This window comes from Colobus angolensis, unplaced genomic scaffold (assembly GCF_000951035.1).
Source record: "Colobus angolensis palliatus isolate OR3802 unplaced genomic scaffold, Cang.pa_1.0 Scaffold188, whole genome shotgun sequence".
Taxonomy (NCBI): domain Eukaryota; kingdom Metazoa; phylum Chordata; class Mammalia; order Primates; family Cercopithecidae; genus Colobus; species Colobus angolensis.
The window spans coordinates 1,608,988-1,626,759 of record NW_012115021.1 but is presented as its reverse complement, the minus strand read 5'-3'; the positions used below and the strand labels follow the sequence as shown (position 1 = coordinate 1,626,759).

Below are 17,772 nucleotides of genomic sequence, written 5' to 3'. Positions count from 1 at the left end.
GGGGGAGAAGGAGAGGGAGAGAGGGAGGGAGGGAGGGAGGGAGGGGGAGAGAGGAGGAGAGAGGGAGGGACAGAGAAAGAACGAATGGAGATTTTTACATAATTCATGTTGTGTGTAAAATAAAATTCTCCCTATTATGAGATGTAGCTTTCTTGTTTGAAATTGAGTCTTTGCTAATAAAAGCACTAGAAATCTTGATTTGGAACTCAGAAAATCCAAAGGATACAGAAAAGAGAAAAGAAACTTAATAGTCTTTCTACCAAAGTGTCCCTAAGCAATCCATATCATTTTTGATAATTTTGAGTCCTAAGCCATAGGAAACTGAAGACCTGAGAAAATCAAGAGGAAAAAACCAGGAGAAATCGTTTTCCTGACCTCAAGACCTACACATGTTCCTAAGCCAGAGGAAAGACTTCCAGTATTGAAGACAATGTCCCCAATATTGCCAGTGTCTGTTTCTCAAAGAATTTCTAATTTATTTGGATTATAAAGACAACCATTTTAATGGGAACAATGAGTTTCTCTTAAATCTCACTGGCTTTCCAGAAAAAAGAAAAATCACCTAAACCAGAGGTCAAGAACCAGATTAATTTTTTAATAACGTGTTTTTAATAAGGTGTTTTTTGTTTTTGTTTTTTTTAAAATAACGTGATCCTAGCTTGGAAATTTAACTCTGCTTTTTAAAAAAACAACTGTGAACTCTGGCTTTAGGACATGACAAACGAAAATAAAGTCCAATGTACTTTTCACAATTCCTTCTGCAAGAGTTGGATAGAACACCTTGTTTTCTCCCAGTAATTCTCCCGGGGGACAGACAAGGTGCATATCTCCATGGTGCCTCTCTAGCAAGGCTATGCACAGCTTTCAGGTAATTTACCCACCAATTCGGTGGAAAAAATTATTGCAGTGCCTCTAAGCCTTGGAAATGTATTTCTTAGTCTTGGGGTATATGTGACACACATACATACACACATTTCTCAAATGAAATAATAATAACGTGGTGGATACTCAGGTATACCACCCAGAACCCCCCCACCCAACTTCAAGGAAGGATGTGTTGCCCCAGTTGTTGGGAGCTCTCTAGGAAGCAGCCCCTTACTGTTAGTCCCTTCTGAACTGCCTCGATTCCAGAGAGCATCTCATCCAAGCTACATTCCTAGTGATGAAGGACAAATGGAGGAACACAGAGGCCTGGCCATTTCATCCCAACCCAAGACAACTCAGAAATGCCATTTCAGCTCCAGACCTCCCTCCCAAGGTGGTCAGCCAAAGCTGTCATTGAGCCTGCATCTCAGCTGCATGTCTCCCTCTGGCCAGTCCTGCTTCATTTACTCCCCCTTCTCCAGCAGCCATCCCAAAGGTATCCCTTAATAAACCTCCTGTACCCTAAACTCAGCCTCAGAGTCTGGGTCTAGAGGAAATCAACCTGCAAAATAAGATGTAAGTATAAAGGTATGATTATGTACACTAGTGGCAAAGTACTAGGAAGTTCCAAGGTTAAACAGATAAAGTAGCCTTGGGGTTGGTTGTATTTTCACTCTTTTACTTTCATAAAGACTCAGCCTTGATCTGTCACCATATAAACATGTTTTCTAAAGTGATAAACTGCAGAAAGTGGCTATCTCTGTCATCTCCAAAGCAGCATAAAATAGTATAAGAACTAAAATGGATGAAAATACAGGAAAAACCAGAAGCCATTTGTATAGAACTCTGACCAAAAAGTCAATTACCATTTTCAGCTCAATCAAATACTGAAATATGAAGTGAAATGTAGTGTTCAAGATTTTTGTGACAGGAATTTTTTTAAAGTCAATCCTGAAAAGGAAATTTTCTAGAAAACAATTCCATTCACAAGAGTATCCAAAAGAATAAAATGCACAGGAGTAAGTGTAACCAAGAAAGTGAAAGACTTGTACACAGAAAACTACAAAATATTGCTGAAATAAAAGAAGACCTAAATAAATGGAAAGACATCCCACATTCATGGATTTGTAGACTTAAAACTGTTAAGATGTCAATACCAGCCAAGCAATCTACAGAAACAATGCAATCCTTATCAATATTGGCTTATAGCTTCCCCCCTCCCCCGAAACAGAAAAGCTGATCCTCAAATTCATATGGAACTTCAAGGGGCCCCAAATGGCCAAACCATGTTGAAAAAGAACAAAGTTAGAGGATTCGCACTTCCCAATTTCAAAAATTACTATAAAGCTATAGTAATTAAAATAGTGCAGACTGCAGTGAGGTGTGGTCACACTACCGCACCCCAGCTGGGGTGACATAGTAAGACCCTGTCTCAAAACAAAACAAAAAACAAAGAAAAATAAATTTTAAAAAAGGGCTGGGTGCAGGTCAGGCGCGGTGGCTCCTGCCTGTAATTCCAGCACTTTGGGAGGCCAACGCAGGTGGATCACCTGAGGTCAGGAGTTCAAGACCAGCCTGGCCAACACTGCGAAACCCCGTCTCTACTTAAAAAAAAAAAAAAAAAAAAAAAATTAGCCATGCGTGGTAGTGGGCACTTCTGATCCCAGCTATTCGTGAGGCTGAGGCAGGAGAACTGCTTGAACCTGGGAGGCAGAGGTTGCAGTGAGCGGAGATCACGCCATTGCACTCCAGCCTGGGTGACAGAGTGAAACTGTCTCCAAAAAAAAAAAAAAGGCCTGGGTGTGGTGGCTCATGTCTGTAATCCCAGCACTTTGGGAGGCTGAGGCGGGCAGACTGCTCAAGCCCAGGAGTTTGAGACCAGCCTGGGCAACATGGCAGAACCCCATCTCTACAAAAAAATAGAAAAATTAGCTGGGCATGGTGGCGCGTGCCTATAATTCCAGGCACTCGGGAGGTTGAGGTGGGAGGATTACCTGAGCCAGGGGAAGTCAAGGCTGTAGTGAGCCATGATCGCACCATTGCACTCCAGCCTGGGTGACAGAGTGAGACCCTGACTCAAAAAAAAAAAAAAGTTTTAAACCAGTGTGGTATTAGCATAAGAGTAGACACATATCAATGGACTATAATTAAGAGTCCAAAAATAAACCTTACGTATATAGTCAATTGATTTTGATGAGGGTGGCAAGACGATTCGAAGATGACAAGGTAGTTGTGTGTGTGTGTGTGTGTGTGTGTGTGTGTGTGTTTAAAGAAACAGTGCTGGGACAACTAGGGATCCAAATGTGAAAGAATGAAGTTGGACATCTACCTCACACCAGACACAAAAATTAACTCAAAATGGATCAGAGACCTAAATGTAAGAGCTAAAACTGTAAGACTTTTAAAAGAAAACATAGGAGTCATACTTCATGACCTTGGTTTGGGCTAAGAGTTCACAGATACACTAAAAGCACGATCCGTAAAAGAAATAATTGATAAAACCTCTAATAAGGGTCTTGCTTCCAAAATGTATAGAGAACTCTTACACAGCTTCGTAGTAAGAACACAGCCCAATTTTAAATGGGCAAAAGATTTGAACAGATATTTCACCAAAGAAGACTATGAATGACTAATCAGCACATTAAAAGATGCTCAACGTTATTAGCCACTAGGGAAATGCAAACTAAAAGCACACTCAGGTATCAGTTCATACTAGAACGGCTACAATAAAAAGACAGATGATACCAAGTATTGGCAAGGATGTGAAGATACTGGACCTCTCAGTACTAGTGGAAATGTAAAATGGTGCAGCCACTTTGGAATTGTTTTGACAGTTTCTTAAGAAATTAAAGGTATATTTACCAGTCAGGCACGGTGGCTCACACCTGTAATCCCAGCACTTCGGGAGGCTAAGGCAGGCGAACCACTTGAGGTCAGGAGTTTGAGACCAGCCTGTCCAATATGATGAAATCGCATCTCTACTAAAAATACAAAAAAATTTAGCCGGGCGTGGTGGCAGGTGCCTGTAATCCTAGCTACTCAGGAGGTTGAGGCAGGAGAATCACTTGAACCTGGGAGGCAGAAGTTGCAGTGAGCTGAAATCGTGCCATTGCATTCCAGCCTGGGTGACAGAGCGAGACCCCAGGTCAAAGAAAAAAAAAAAAAAGCCTATCTTTACCATACGACTTGGCAATTCCATTCCTAGGTATGTATTCAAGAGGAATAAAAACATGTGCCCACACAAAGATTTGTACTCAAATATTCACAGTGGCATTATTCACAATAGACAGAATGTGGAAATGATCCAAAAATCCATCTACTAGGGAGTGGACAAAATGTGGAATATCTATACAGTGGAATACCATTCAGTAACAAAAAGGAAAGAACTACTGATTCATGCATGGATGATGGATGAACTTCGAAAACATCATCCTAAGTGACGGAAGCCAGATGCAAAAGATCACATATTGTATGGTTACTTTCACATGAGAGGTCTTGAAAAGGCAAGTCTGTAAGATGAAAAGCAGATTAGTTCTTGCCTGGAGCTGGGTGTGGGAAGAGAGATTGTCTGCAAATAAGCATTTTGGGGTCAGGGAAATGCTCTAAAACTAGATTGTGGTACACAAACTGGCTGCATAACTCTGTCACTTATTAAAAGTCATTGAATTGTGTGTGCTTAAACTAGGTAGATTTTATGGTATGTAAATTATACCTACATAAAGCATTTCAAAAAACAAAACAAAACCAGAACACAAGAATACGAGCATGATCTGAAAAAGAGGTGAACACAAAAGGTGATACCATGTTTCCAAAGAGCAAAGCAGCCCAGAAGAGCTGCAGGTGGTCCACTCTGAAGCCTGGAGACTGGCTTCCTGGTCTCGGCATCCCTGCAAAGCAACTGCTCCTAGAAATGGAGACAAACGGCTGGGCAATGTGCCCTGTAATCCCAGCACTTTGGGAGGCCAAAGCAGGTGAATCACCTGAGGCCAGGAGTTTGAGACCAGCCTGGCCAACATGGTGAAACTCTGTCTCTACTTTAAAATAATAAAATAATAAAATAAAATAAAATAAAATACAAAAATTGGCTGGTCATGGTGGCACATGCCTGTAGTCCCAGGTACTCGGGAGGCTGAGGCAGGAGAATCACTCAAACCTGGGAGGCGGAGGTTGCAGTGAGCCAAGATCATGCCACTGTACTCCAGCCTGGGCTACAAGGCGAGACTCTGTCAAGAAAAGAAAAGAAAAAAGAAAAGAGACAAATGTGCCCACCTCACCGCTAAATGAAGCTGAATTCAATACATCATCAAGCACAATTTTATCTTTGTTATTATTTTTAATTTTTCCATCTCTCTTTCTGGGTAAAAGTACAATTTTAGAAATATCAAATAACTCCTTGAAAAGAGATCTCAAAGCATCTTGGTTTTCACATATTCATAAATCATTTCAAACATCTGGCTACATGTTCAGGGTGTGGCATCTAATTCATACCCCTTATTTACAAGACTTCACTGTTCACTAACTATGACTATGTATGTATGCATTGTGTGTTTGTGTGTGTGTGTGTGTGTGTGTTAAAATCTTTCCAAAATGATCACAAACCCACAATTCCATCAGATTCTCTCTCGGAATCTCTGGGGTCATATGATCCAGGTGTCTGATTCCAGGGTTACCCCAACCCACATGGAGGGGACAATTGAGCAAATTCTCCTTAGAAGCCACCCAAGTTACTTTGACATTCTGTTTTAATGTTTAATCACCATTAGTTGCAAGATGTCCATTCTGCTGATCCAAACCATTTTTCTGTTCACCCTACTTCCATCCCATCTGGAGTGGAAACAGTAAACGTCTCTTTACTTTCAGAAAGAGGATAGCATTTGAAGATGACTACTAATGGTACCTCTCAAGGCTTAATTCCCTTTAGCTTTTCCTCTTAGGGGCGATTTTCCACTCATCACATTACCTGGGATCCTTTTATTCTTCTGAGTGCTCTAAATTTTCACATCTTGCCAAGCATGATGACCAATACTGGGCACCAAATTCTAACATAATGCCAAATATAGCAAAGAGATTAGCTGCCAAATCCTTTAGAGCAGGGGTCCCCAACCCCCAGGGCCATGGACCAGTACCAGTCAGTGGCCTGTTAGGAACCAGGCCACATAGCAGAGGTGAGCGGTGGGTGAGAGAGCATTATTGCCTGAACTCCATCTCCTGTCAGATCATTGGTGGCATTAGATTCTTACGGGAGTGCAAACCCTATTGTGAACTGCACATGCAAGGGATCTAGGCTGCGTGCTCCTTATGGGAATCTAATGCCTGATGATCTGAGGTCAAACAGTTTCATCCTGAAACCATCCCCCACCTCTGGTCTGTGGAAAAATTGTCTTCCACGAAACCAGTCCCTGGTAATGAAAAGGTTGGGGACCACTGCTTTAGAGTAAGTTTATTCCTAAAAAACAAACAAATACCTAGGAAGAACAGTGCCGAGGTATGCTTGGAATTACTAAGAATGTTAAGGAATTCCTGGGTGTTTTGGAAGAGGCAGAATGCACCAGAAGGGAGGTATGTGGTGGAATTGTAACAGCATGACACCGAGTCTCCTGGAGGAGAGAGTATTTCTGAGTGCTGATGCATCCAACAGTGAGGAATGGAGAAAGAAAACGAGTTGTCTTCCTTGCTCCTTGCCTCAACGTAACTCTTGCTGTTTTAAGGAATCAGCATTTCATAGCCATTTCTTGCATTAAATCCAGGATACATCTTTTTGCTTCTATAACAAATATGGAACCACAGATGTTGAGGGCTGGAAAGTATCAATGAGCAAAAGAGCATAGTTCAACATTTCTCATTTTATTGCTGAGGATCCTGAGGCCCAGGCAGGGGTGGAACAACTGACTGCCCAGTGTTACTCAGAGACAGGGCTGCAGCTATAACTGCACCTCCTGGGCCTCAGGCCCAATCTCCTTCGACTTCTTCCCCATTTCTCCACAAAGTAGGTAATTTTAAAAATCAAGGCCTAGTGTGGTGGCTCACGCCTGTAATCCCAGCACTTTAGGAGGCCAAGGCGGGCAGATCACTTGAGGTAGGAGTTCGAGACCAGCCTGGCCAACATGGGGAAACCCTGTCTCTACTAAAAATACAAAAATTAGCCAGGCGTGGTGGTAGGTGTCTGTAATCCCAGCTACCCAGGAGGCTGAGACAGGAGAAGTGCTTGAATCCGGGAGGCAGAGGTTGCAGTGAGCCAAGATCATGCCACTGCACTCCAGCCTGGCCGACAGAGCAAGACCCTGTCTCAGTCTCAAAAAAAAAAAAAAAAGTCACGCCTGATCCCATTTCTTTTCCTAAAGGAATCTAAAACCACCCGATGCCTTATCTTACAGGCCTGCTTGTAAAATTCATGCTCCAATAGTAATCACGTGCACTACACCACTTGCTATGTTTCTAAAACTTCTGTCTCAGGTGGGGAGCTCTGTCAGGGTCCTGGGGAAGCCTGGGCCCCCAAGCTACAGGTTGGGGACTTCTGCAGAGGGTGCCCAGGGGACAGCTTTGCCTCCTGGGTCCTTTTTTCCCTCTCCTAGGAACTCCAACTGGAATAGGAAGAGAGTCTGCAGGCCTGTTCCTCCTAGAAGGGCTAGCAGGAAGAAGACTAAGGCTCTAAGGAGAGGGACCAAGGGCCTGTCCTGAGTCTAGGTCATGGTTTCTCAAACCACAATGCCATAGGTCTGGAGGCATGGGCAGCTTGGGGCGCATTCAAGGGTACAGGATAACCTTGGCAACATTTCCAAGATCCTTTTAAAACATTTTTAGGGTGGTGATTTCATTACACTATTCAAACCAACGTGGCAATAAAACTATGTAATTTCAGAACTTTTAAGCCAAATCAGGAGACTTCAGTACATAAATGGGACAGAAGGAAGTAGAATTCCATCCCACTTCTTTTCCATTTGTGGCAAGAAACTTGCGCCCCATATTAACTGGCATACAAGTTCACGTTCCTGCATCGTTAGGGAAACTCTGCTTGGGAAGTATGGGAGGTACTGACTCCAGCAAAAAGACTGTGGTGGTCCATGGAACATCGACCCAGCTCAGAAGGAGTTACCCAGAAGGTTCCAGCTCAAAATCCCAGCAGGTAATGAAGAACATACACTTTCTTGCCTGGCCTTGCCTTCTGGCCCACACCCTCAATGGCTGAGTGGGGCCTGGGGCTGGCAGGCTGAGGCATAGGGAGATTTCTAGCTGTCCTCCTTAGAAACACAACCCACAGGCATGATTAGAAGTCATCTTGCTATATGGGTGATTTTCAGGCAAGCATTTTACAAACTGACATTTACATTTAATTTCAGAATTAAAATTCTGAAAATGTAATACTTACTGTGTTTTTTTGAGTTACCATGTCCTGAGAAGAAAAAGAAAAAATGAATATAGCTTTTTTTCAAAACAGCTAATTTCCATAAGCATTAGCCAGTACTCCCCTCTTTAAAAGAAATTAACCATGTAAGAATTAATCACATAAAAGCACCCACCTTAGAGCAAGAATTAATCATGTAAAACCTCCCTCTCCAAAAGCTTCAAACACAATGAACCTCGGAATTGCAACATTCATATTCCAGATAAAACTGATCACCACTGGTTAGCCTTTGGAACTATTAGAGGGCATGTATGCTTATAAGGATTTCCCCAGAACAGTGCCAATGCTTTTGCCCAAAAGATATTTTGAGCTTCAGGTTTGGGGTGCTGAGTGCCCTGCATCTTGCCTTCCCAGAAAAGAATGTCAGTGATAGCCAGGAAGGGCCTAGAAGGCACTGTGCTATCCCCGGATCTGGAACCATTTCTTGAATCAATCAGTGTGAAGGCCACACCACCGTCAGCTTTCCTACAGAAAGGGTGTTGGCAGTAGAATTCCTGACACCTCGCTACAACAGTCTAGGAATGTTCAAATTCAGTGACAACAATTTTAGTCAGTAAATTTAGTATGATAATTAGGCAGCTCTTGACTGTCTCATTTACGCACCGACATTTCCAGAGGGGGAGAAAACACCATAATCAAACTGCTGCCCTGTAAAACAGGTTTTATATATTCTGAGATTTTTATTTCCTGATAACAAGTGCAAACTGCTTCTTCTGGTGTTAGATATAACTGACTACCCATTTCCATTTTAGGAAATATTTTTCTGTATCATTAAAAATTAAAACATCTCGTCCATAAAACTTTCCAGAGGGCTTTGCTAAGGTACAGTTGAAGAAACTGTCCTAAATTGGAAAAAAAAATTCTAATTTCACGTTTTTCATCAAAATATAGGTTAATAATCTATATCTTTCATACTTGCTAAGTTCTAAATATTCCGAAGCCTAACTACCTTCATGAAAATCAGCAAAAGAAAAGGTCAGTATCTAAATATCTAATGTAATTTACATTGGTTTATCGCCCTGGGGAAACTATTCTACAATGTGAAGTACACTAATAAAAGTCTCTTCTTTCACTATCATACAAATGACTTATTAAAATAACAGTATTTTGCCATAATTACTGAGTACATATCTATGTAACGTATATATGATGTTTAGCACATACAAGTTACACATCTCAAGCAGGTGGTATTTCTACCAGGAAATAATCTCAAATCCTTACACAACCCTGAAAACCTAGTTAATATTAAATCTCAAGAAACACAATGAAAATGTCCAACTTTGGCATAAAATTTTACTACTCTCTACCAGTGATTTTTAATACTGAGGGAACTGAACCTTTAGAAATGATGTCTGCAAAGGCTGACTCTCCAAACCATTGGTTCTCACCCATGGTTGCACATTTGGGAGGTTAAAAAACTCTCCATGCCTGGGTCCCACCCCCATCCCTGAGATTATGTGACGTAATTGGTCTGGGGTGAGGCCTAGGCATGGGGATATTTACAAGCTCTCCCAGTAATTCCGAAGTGCACTCAAGGCCGAGAAGCACTGTTATAAACAAACTAATCCATTATTTCTAAAATGATTTAACATAGGCCAGGATTTTCTGACTAAAACATTCAACAATATTAATATCCACTGAATTTCGGAATAACTCATATTAAACATTTCCACTATACAAATATAAGCATTTTTTAAAATTACTATGTTATCCACAAAAGCTTGTATCAAACTTGCAAAAACACATTCTAGAAATTCTTAACCATGAATGAGCTGTGCAGGAACACACACGTTTTCAGTTTTGCTTTGCTTTCAGACTAGGGGAAAATAACATCAAAGACTAATTGAGTCTATGCTAAAATATTCTGTCCATTTCGGTAACTGTTCAATGTCTTCATACTATTATCCAAGTTGAGAACTGATTTTTATGTGTAGGTTTGGATCCAGCTGCTCACGAAGGAATTCAGAAGTGTGTTTGCTTCAGTTGAAACTAACAGGAGTGTTTGCCTCCACTTCCCTAACGAGCTTGGAAATGCCCAAGTTGCCTGCACACGTACGACTGTAGCACAGATGCTCACAAAGTGGCCAGGAAGTCGTCTGTGTGAACCAGAACCTGTGGTGGGAAGGAAAGAATTGCACAAGCAAGCCGTTGTTTTTCTCCAGCTTCCTGTACTACTGTGGCATTTCAGCTAGACATATAATTCTGCTTTCCCAAAACGAAGTACTCAGGAGAATGCGAACAATACCCTGTACCTTCAAAGAGAGAGCAGTGTCGGCATCGGTGTCATGGTACAAGATCACATTATTGGCCATGTCAAAGCTTTCTCGGACTCCAAGATGGTAGAAGAGGGAAGGCTGTCTGGAGACATCACTCATGTCTACCACAGCAACATCTGCAATGAACAAGGAGAGGACAGGATTAGGGGAGATGATCTGTCTACTTCATCTACTCACTGGTGATCACCAGTGGGGAGCTATAGCAATGTGTATTTCTGTCATCAGCCTGTTAGGTAAAATAAGGAATGATTTGATTAAAATTACCCTATGAACTGTGGAAGAAATGCAGTAAGAATTTTTTTTAATCCTCTTTCTTCTTCAAAGAGCTGGGAATGTAACCTCACTTAGAACTTGCTGATGGATTTTTAATGTTATTTTTGTTATGACATAACATACACCCGAAGAATATATTTAGCTTATATAGCAGGCATAAAGTATAATGCAATGAAAAGCCATGTACCTTCTGTGTAGCCTAAGTCAGAGGGTTACCTGCACTCAGGGTCCCATGTGCCCCTCCCCAATTACATCTCCTCCCTCCTGCACAGAACATTTCTGTCTGGATCTATGTATTTATCAGTTCCACGCACGTGCTATAGAATGAACGTTTGTTTCCCCTCAAGGTTCATATATTGAAACCTAATCCCCAATATGATGGTACCTAAAGATGAGGCCTTTGGGAGGTGATTAGGTCATGAGGATAGAGCCCTAGTAAATTGGATTAGAGCCCTTATAAAAGAGACTCTGGAGAGCTGGTTTCCCCTTCATCATTCCAGAACACAGGCAGAAGGTCCCACTTACGAACTAGAAAGCAGGTCCTCACCAGACAATGAGTCTGCCACCACCTTGATGTTGGACTTCCTAGTCTTCACAATTATGAGAAATACATAATTGTGCCTGTAATCCCAGCACCTTGGGAGGCCAAGGCAGGTGGACCACCTGAGGTCAGGAGTTCAAGACCAGCCTGTCCAATATGGTGAAACCCTGTCTCTACTAAAAATACAAAAATTAGTTGGGCATGGTGCCAGGTGCCTGTAATCCCAGCTACTCGGGAGGCTGAGGCAGGAGAATCGCTTGTACCCAGGAGGCAGAGGTTGCAGTGAGCTGAGATCATGCCACTGCACTCCAGCCTGGGTAATAGAGTGAGACTCTGTCTCCAAATAAATTTATGTTGTTTAGAAGCCATGCCCAGGCATTATGTTATAGCAGACTAAGACAACATGTACAGGCATGTATAGGCATTACACGCACACACACACACAGAAATTGCTTAACAGTGTATTGCTCTGTTTTATATGTTTTTGAACTTCATGTAAATGGTATTGCATTGTATATATATTCTTCGGCTTGCTATTTTTTGGTGGCATTCAACTAATTTGTGCATTTAGCTCCAGCAGTTCATGCATTTTCGCTTCTGTATAGAATTCTGTTGTGTGACAAATTTTTATTCATTTCGTATTTCACACTGCTGCAAAAAACAGTCCTGTCATAGCTCCTGGCTCACACGTCTACCATCAGCTTGACATATAATGTGCCCTGGCCGGGCGCGGTAGCTCACGCCTGTAATCCCAACACTTACAGGCATGGCCGAGATGGGCAGATTGCTTGAGCTCAGGAGTTCGAGACCAGCCTGGACAACATGGCGAAACCCCATCTCCATAAAAAATATAAAAAATTAGCTGGGTGTGGTGGTGCGTGCCTGTAGTCCCAGCTACTCAGGAGGCTAAGGTGGGTGGACGACTTGAGACTGGGAGGTCGAGGTTGCAGTGAGCTGTGATCACGCCACTGCTCTCCAGCCTAAATAACAGGGTAAGACCCTGTCTCATAAACTAAAAAAAATAAAATAAAATGCACTCTGGAGTTGCACCCCATAATAGAGACCTATTCTAAACAGAGGAGCAACTTCTTCCATGAATAATGAGCATGTTTACATTATGCCTAGCAGTATGGGGCACCACTGCAAAACTCCAACCATTCTAGAGGATGTAAGAATTCCAAGTTTGACGGGAGCTTCCTCACCATGTGCAGTGGAGATATAGGAATGCAGTGTCCAAACTCATGCTTGCACTGCTGTGACTCCTAGAAAGTCACTGAAAATCCCAATGGGACAGAACAGAGGCCAGTTGAACAAGGGCGTGAAGAAACATGAAGGCACGCAGGCAGTGCATCAGCACCAGACACTGCTGGCTCTGTACAGAGGCGCTGGGAACCCGAGGCCAAGTGCCGCTAAGCCCCAGAGTGGGCCTTTTATTCTCTTATTTATGGATTGCCCGCTGTATGGCAGGATTGTGCTGGGCGCCAGGGACAGAAGTATCAACAGGGCATAATCACTTCCCTCAAAAGAAAAAACCAACTACAATACAATGTGGGTAACCAGAAGAAAGGGGACGGTTAGGATCACCGTGAGGGCAGCCAAAATGAGGGAAACAGTGAACAGAGCACCCCCAGGAGGGTACACAATCCACACCTGAGTGGAGGGTAATCATAGAAGTCCAGGGGAAGGGATATTGTCCATGACCTGAGGCTCTGTAAGAGTTAGGCAGGCAAATGGGATGAGGATGCAGGGGATCAAAGGGAAGGAAAGAGCGGTGCAGGAACAGAAGCCAGCTAGTGCAAGGGGTCAGCAGCAAGTCAGGGTGTAAGTGTGAAGGCCACCCATGGATCACTTCCTCAGGCCAGAACACCCCAGAAAACAAGCCTGGAGGCGGAGGGCTAGACCTTCCTTGAGGCAATGGGAAACCTATGGTTGGGTTTTTTAACTTTTTATTTTTACTTATTTATTTATTTTTGAGACAGAGTCTCCCTCTGTTGCCCAAGCTGGAGTGCACCGGTACGATCTCGGTTCACTGCAACCTCCACCTCCCAGGCTCAAGTGATTCTTGTGCCTTGGCTTCCAGAGTAGCTGGGACTACAGGCAATGTGCCACTGTGCCTGGCTAATTTTGTTGTGTATTTTTAGTAGAGATGGAGTTTCACCATGTTGGCCAGGTTGGTCTCGAACTCCTGACCTCAAGTGATCCGCCCACCTCAGCCTCCCAAAGTGCTGGGATTACAGGCGTGAGCCACTGCACCTGGCTACCCTTTTTTTTTTTTAAAAAAAAAAAACAGAGATGGGGTCTCACTCTGTTGCCCAGTGGTGGTCTTGAACTCCTGGGCTCGAGCAATCCTCTCACCTCAGCCTGTTAAAGTGCTAGGATTCCAGTTGTGAGCCACTGCTCCTGGCCTCTTTAAAACTTTTTATTACGCAGAACTACAAATATACATACAAAGTAGACAGAATAGTATAATGAAATCTCCATACCTCCCACCTCAACAACGACCAACTCAAGGCCGGCTTTGTTTCATCTTTACTACCAACCACAACGTCCACCCCTTCCTCCCTGTGTTCTTTTAAAATAAATCCCACCAGATACCATACTATTTTATCCCCCAATATTTCAGGATGTATCACTAAAAGATGAGAACTCAAAGAAAAAAATAAAGTATCAATGTCTCACCTAAAAATATTTTTCAGTAATCATGAGAGTTTTTAGTAGAAGACTCTCAGAGTCAAATGTACCCGTTAGAGGTCGTCTACTAACGAAAGGATGCACGTCTGTCCTGAGGACACACTCTGCAACCCAGCCTGATCAACTTCTCTCAAATGGATAATTCCACTCCCCAAAGACATTTGCTTAGAGTCAAGATAACCGGCCAGTGCAGCTGAGTAAAACAGACATTCTGCCTGTAGGATTGCTTCCTGGACTCTTACTTATCTACATTAAAAATTATATGTTTCAGGCCGGGCGCAGTGGCTCACGCCTGTAATCCCAGCACTTTGGGAGGTGGAGGCGGAGGCAGGTGGATCACCTCAGGTCAGTAGTTCGAGACCAGCCTACCCAACACGGTGAAACCCCATCTCTACTAAAAGTACACAAAATTGGCTGGGCATGGGGTGGGCGCCTGTAATCCCAGCTATTCGGGAGGCTGAGGCAGGAGAATCGCTTGAACCTGGGAGGCAGTGGTTGCAGTGAGCCAACGTTGTGCCACTGTACTCCAGCCTGGGTGACAAGAGTGAAACTGTCTCAAAAGAAAAAAAATGCTGTATGTGTCATAGTGATGCTATGAAAAAGTAGCAACATAGGTATTAATTCCAAGGCCATGGTGACTGTTAATAATGAGTTAATAAAGGCAAGGAAGCAAATAGACAAAAGGGAGTAGCGGAAAGGGGCAGAAGGGAAGATAGGGACAGTAGTCCTGAAGTCACGCAGCCCATTTTCACAGGCAACCTTGAACGTGGCAGAGGAACTTGTTGCCAAGAAGATTCCATTTTGATCAAGTGACATGGGTTCCTTCCTTCCTTTACCTTCTCAACATTCTGTGCTGGGACGCACTGGCCTACCGATGATTGGGAGAGACTTTTCACTGTCAATGAAAAGAGGACATATTAATACTGCTACTCAAAAAAAAAACCAAATTCTGAGCAATTCATGTTCAACAGAAAAACTGCCTCGAATCTAAAGTTGAAATTTTTGCCTGACATTTATCACTCAGGCCAGTAGACTAAGTTCACTTTGAGGATTTATACCAAAACCGTAGGCAACTGGCTTATTTTCAGAATTTCTAAAACATGAATTTAGCATCTGCTTTATAAATGTTAATTGTAAAACACCAGATTGGAATTTTTATTCCATACGAAGAAAAAAGGGCTTTACCCCTAAAGAGAGCACCAGTTACCTAAAACCTTTCATCACCACCGTGGTCACATGCTTTGCCATTTACAAAACACTTCCACAGACGTCTCAGTTGAATTTCAGAACCCCAGCAGGCAGGGCAAGTACTGGCTTCACTTCGCAGGTAGAAAAATGAAGTGCAAAGAGGTTAACAGACTCGCCCAAGGTCGCTCAAGTAGAGCATGAACAAGTCAGGACTCAAAATCAGCTTTTCCAACCCCAAGTTCTGTGTTCCCCGATGCCCTGATGAGGCTTAGTATATTCCTGACACACTGTGTAAAACTCAGCTACCTGGGGGCAAAACAAATTTATCAGGCTAAATCTTAAGCAAAAAGATCACAGATAAAAAGGAAGAGATAAAATTCAGATTTTCATTCCCAAATACACCCTGTGCTCCTAGCAACCATTACCTTCCAGTTCCTACTGACGCAGGCCAGCTTCAGGGAAAAAACACATATTGTACAAACCATCTTTTCTGACCCTGAGGCAGGCACACACACCCACCCTACCTATCTTGGTTTAGCAAACTTTAAGAAGTGATACCAGGCATGGTGGCGTGTGCCTAAAGTCCCAGATACTCTGGAGGCTGAGGCAGGAGGAGCACTTGAACCCAGGAGTTCAAGTCCAGTCTGGACAACACAATGAGACTCTGTCTTTTCAAGAGAGAGAGAGAGGAGGAAGAGAGACAGATACTACATCAAGGATTGCAAAAAGCCAAGGTTCCAGTTGAAATCTATGCTTAGCAGTAAAGTGTAATTTAAAAACCAGTTACAATGACCTCAAGCATGAGGTTAATTACAAGGACCTTGAAACACGCTAGCATGAAATAAGAAAGATGATGCATAGGACTTTAGTTCGTTGAAAACTTTTGAATACTATCTTGAATACTATTTTTGCTAAATGTTTTATGGGTAATACATAAAACTAATTTTCTAGTGTGGTTTAAAAGTACCTGATTTCTGAAGCAAAGCATTACTCAACAAAGTGATATGACGGCAAATGATTTACCATATAGTAATTCTGTGACTGTACTGGCTCATGCCAGTCTTTAAATATATATACCACGTCATCCTTAAGCCTATCTAACTCCCTGCAGAAAAAAAGAAATTATGAAAGTAAGTAAGACTGGCTTTGTCTAAATGAAAAGTGCTAGACTTTAGAATAAGATTTGACCAAAGACTTCAAAACAAAAATTGGATTGGACATATGACAGCACTAGCTACCTAAAAGCTACCTTAAAAAAAAAAAAAAAAAAAAAAGCCCAGATACACTGGACAGAAGGCACTTCTCCTAACTCCTACCATAATTTAAATCTTACTTATTCACTGCTGCTTATTTCTGACATAGGTCAAGTCAATGAAGAAAGCTGTGAAGTGTTTTGTTTGTGTGTTTGTTTGTTTTGAGATAGACTCTTGCTCTGTTGTCCAGGCTGGAATGCACTGGTGCGATCTCAGCTCACTGCAACCTCCGCCTCCTGGATTCAAGTGATTCTCCTGCCTCATCCTCTCGAATAGCTGGGACTACAGGCAAGGACCACCATGCCCGGCTAATTTTTGTATTTTTAGTAGACATGGGGTTTCCCCATGTTGGCCGGGCTGGTCTCGAACTCCTGACCTCAAGTGATCTGCCCACCTCGGCCTCCCAAAGTGGTGGGATTACAGGCGTGAGCCACCGCACCCAGCCTGAAGTGTCACTTAAATCTTATTTTCCAATATCTTAAGAAGGAGCCAATATACCAATTCAGTGTTAGGACATCAGCAAGTCCTTACCAATTGTCATAGTGGGTGGGTACTCGTTGCCTGGGGCATCGAGTTTTAACTAGGAGGAAGGAGGGGAGGCACGAGGACATCAGGAAACTACCTGGCCTCCTATCTTTTGCTTCCCAGTATCAGATTTTTTTGGTAAGAATGACTGAAAATAAGTCTTTTTTTTAAACTATGTAAGTGTGATTGTGTCCACTACCAGTTTTTCCAAAAGAAATGCAGCACATATAAGCCAACTACGTTTTACTCACTGAGGTGAATGGGCTCATTGGGCTTAATTTCAGACCACTCACAGTGAAGTATTTGCAATATACATTATAGCGTGAGTTAAGCCACTTTATCTTTTGCACATACACGTTGTTCTTCCAGCTGACAGTGCAGAAAAAATATGTAGCATGACACTGCAAGATAGACTGCATTCATCCATCACTTTAAATGCTATCAATATTGTTACTTGGGAGGCTGAGGCAAGAGAATCGCTTGAGCCCAGAACTTTGAAACTATAGTGAGCTATGATCCTGCCACTGCACTCCAGCTTAAGGGACAGAGTGAGACCCCATTCCTAAAAAAATAAAAATACATGGGTATTGATATCATTGTCATCATCCTTGCTGTAACACACTTCACAGTTTCAACTCTGGGTTCCCTGGCAGCCTGTGAACACACCATCCATTTTTTTTTTTTTTTTTTGAGATGGAGTCTCTCTCTGTTGCCCAGGCTGGAGTGCAGCGGCATGAGCTCAGCTCACCGCAACCTCCA

General features: G+C 42.6%; 1 protein-coding gene across 1 annotated transcript in view; it reads right to left on the bottom strand.

The window, feature by feature from the left end:
• The window catches only part of MAP3K15 (mitogen-activated protein kinase kinase kinase 15), a 131,074-nt gene extending 115,354 nt beyond the window's left edge, over nt 1-15,720 (bottom strand). Inside the window, exons 1-4 of the mRNA XM_011940266.1 lie at nt 15,661-15,720; nt 15,469-15,541; nt 10,519-10,658; nt 8,231-8,254 (exon numbers count right to left, since the gene is read on the bottom strand). Coding sequence (XP_011795656.1) covers nt 8,231-8,254; nt 10,519-10,658; nt 15,469-15,541; nt 15,661-15,720 — 297 coding nt within the window. The remainder of the gene's footprint in view (nt 1-8,230; nt 8,255-10,518; nt 10,659-15,468; nt 15,542-15,660) is intronic.
• Between the last annotated feature and the right edge of the window lie 2,052 nt (nt 15,721-17,772).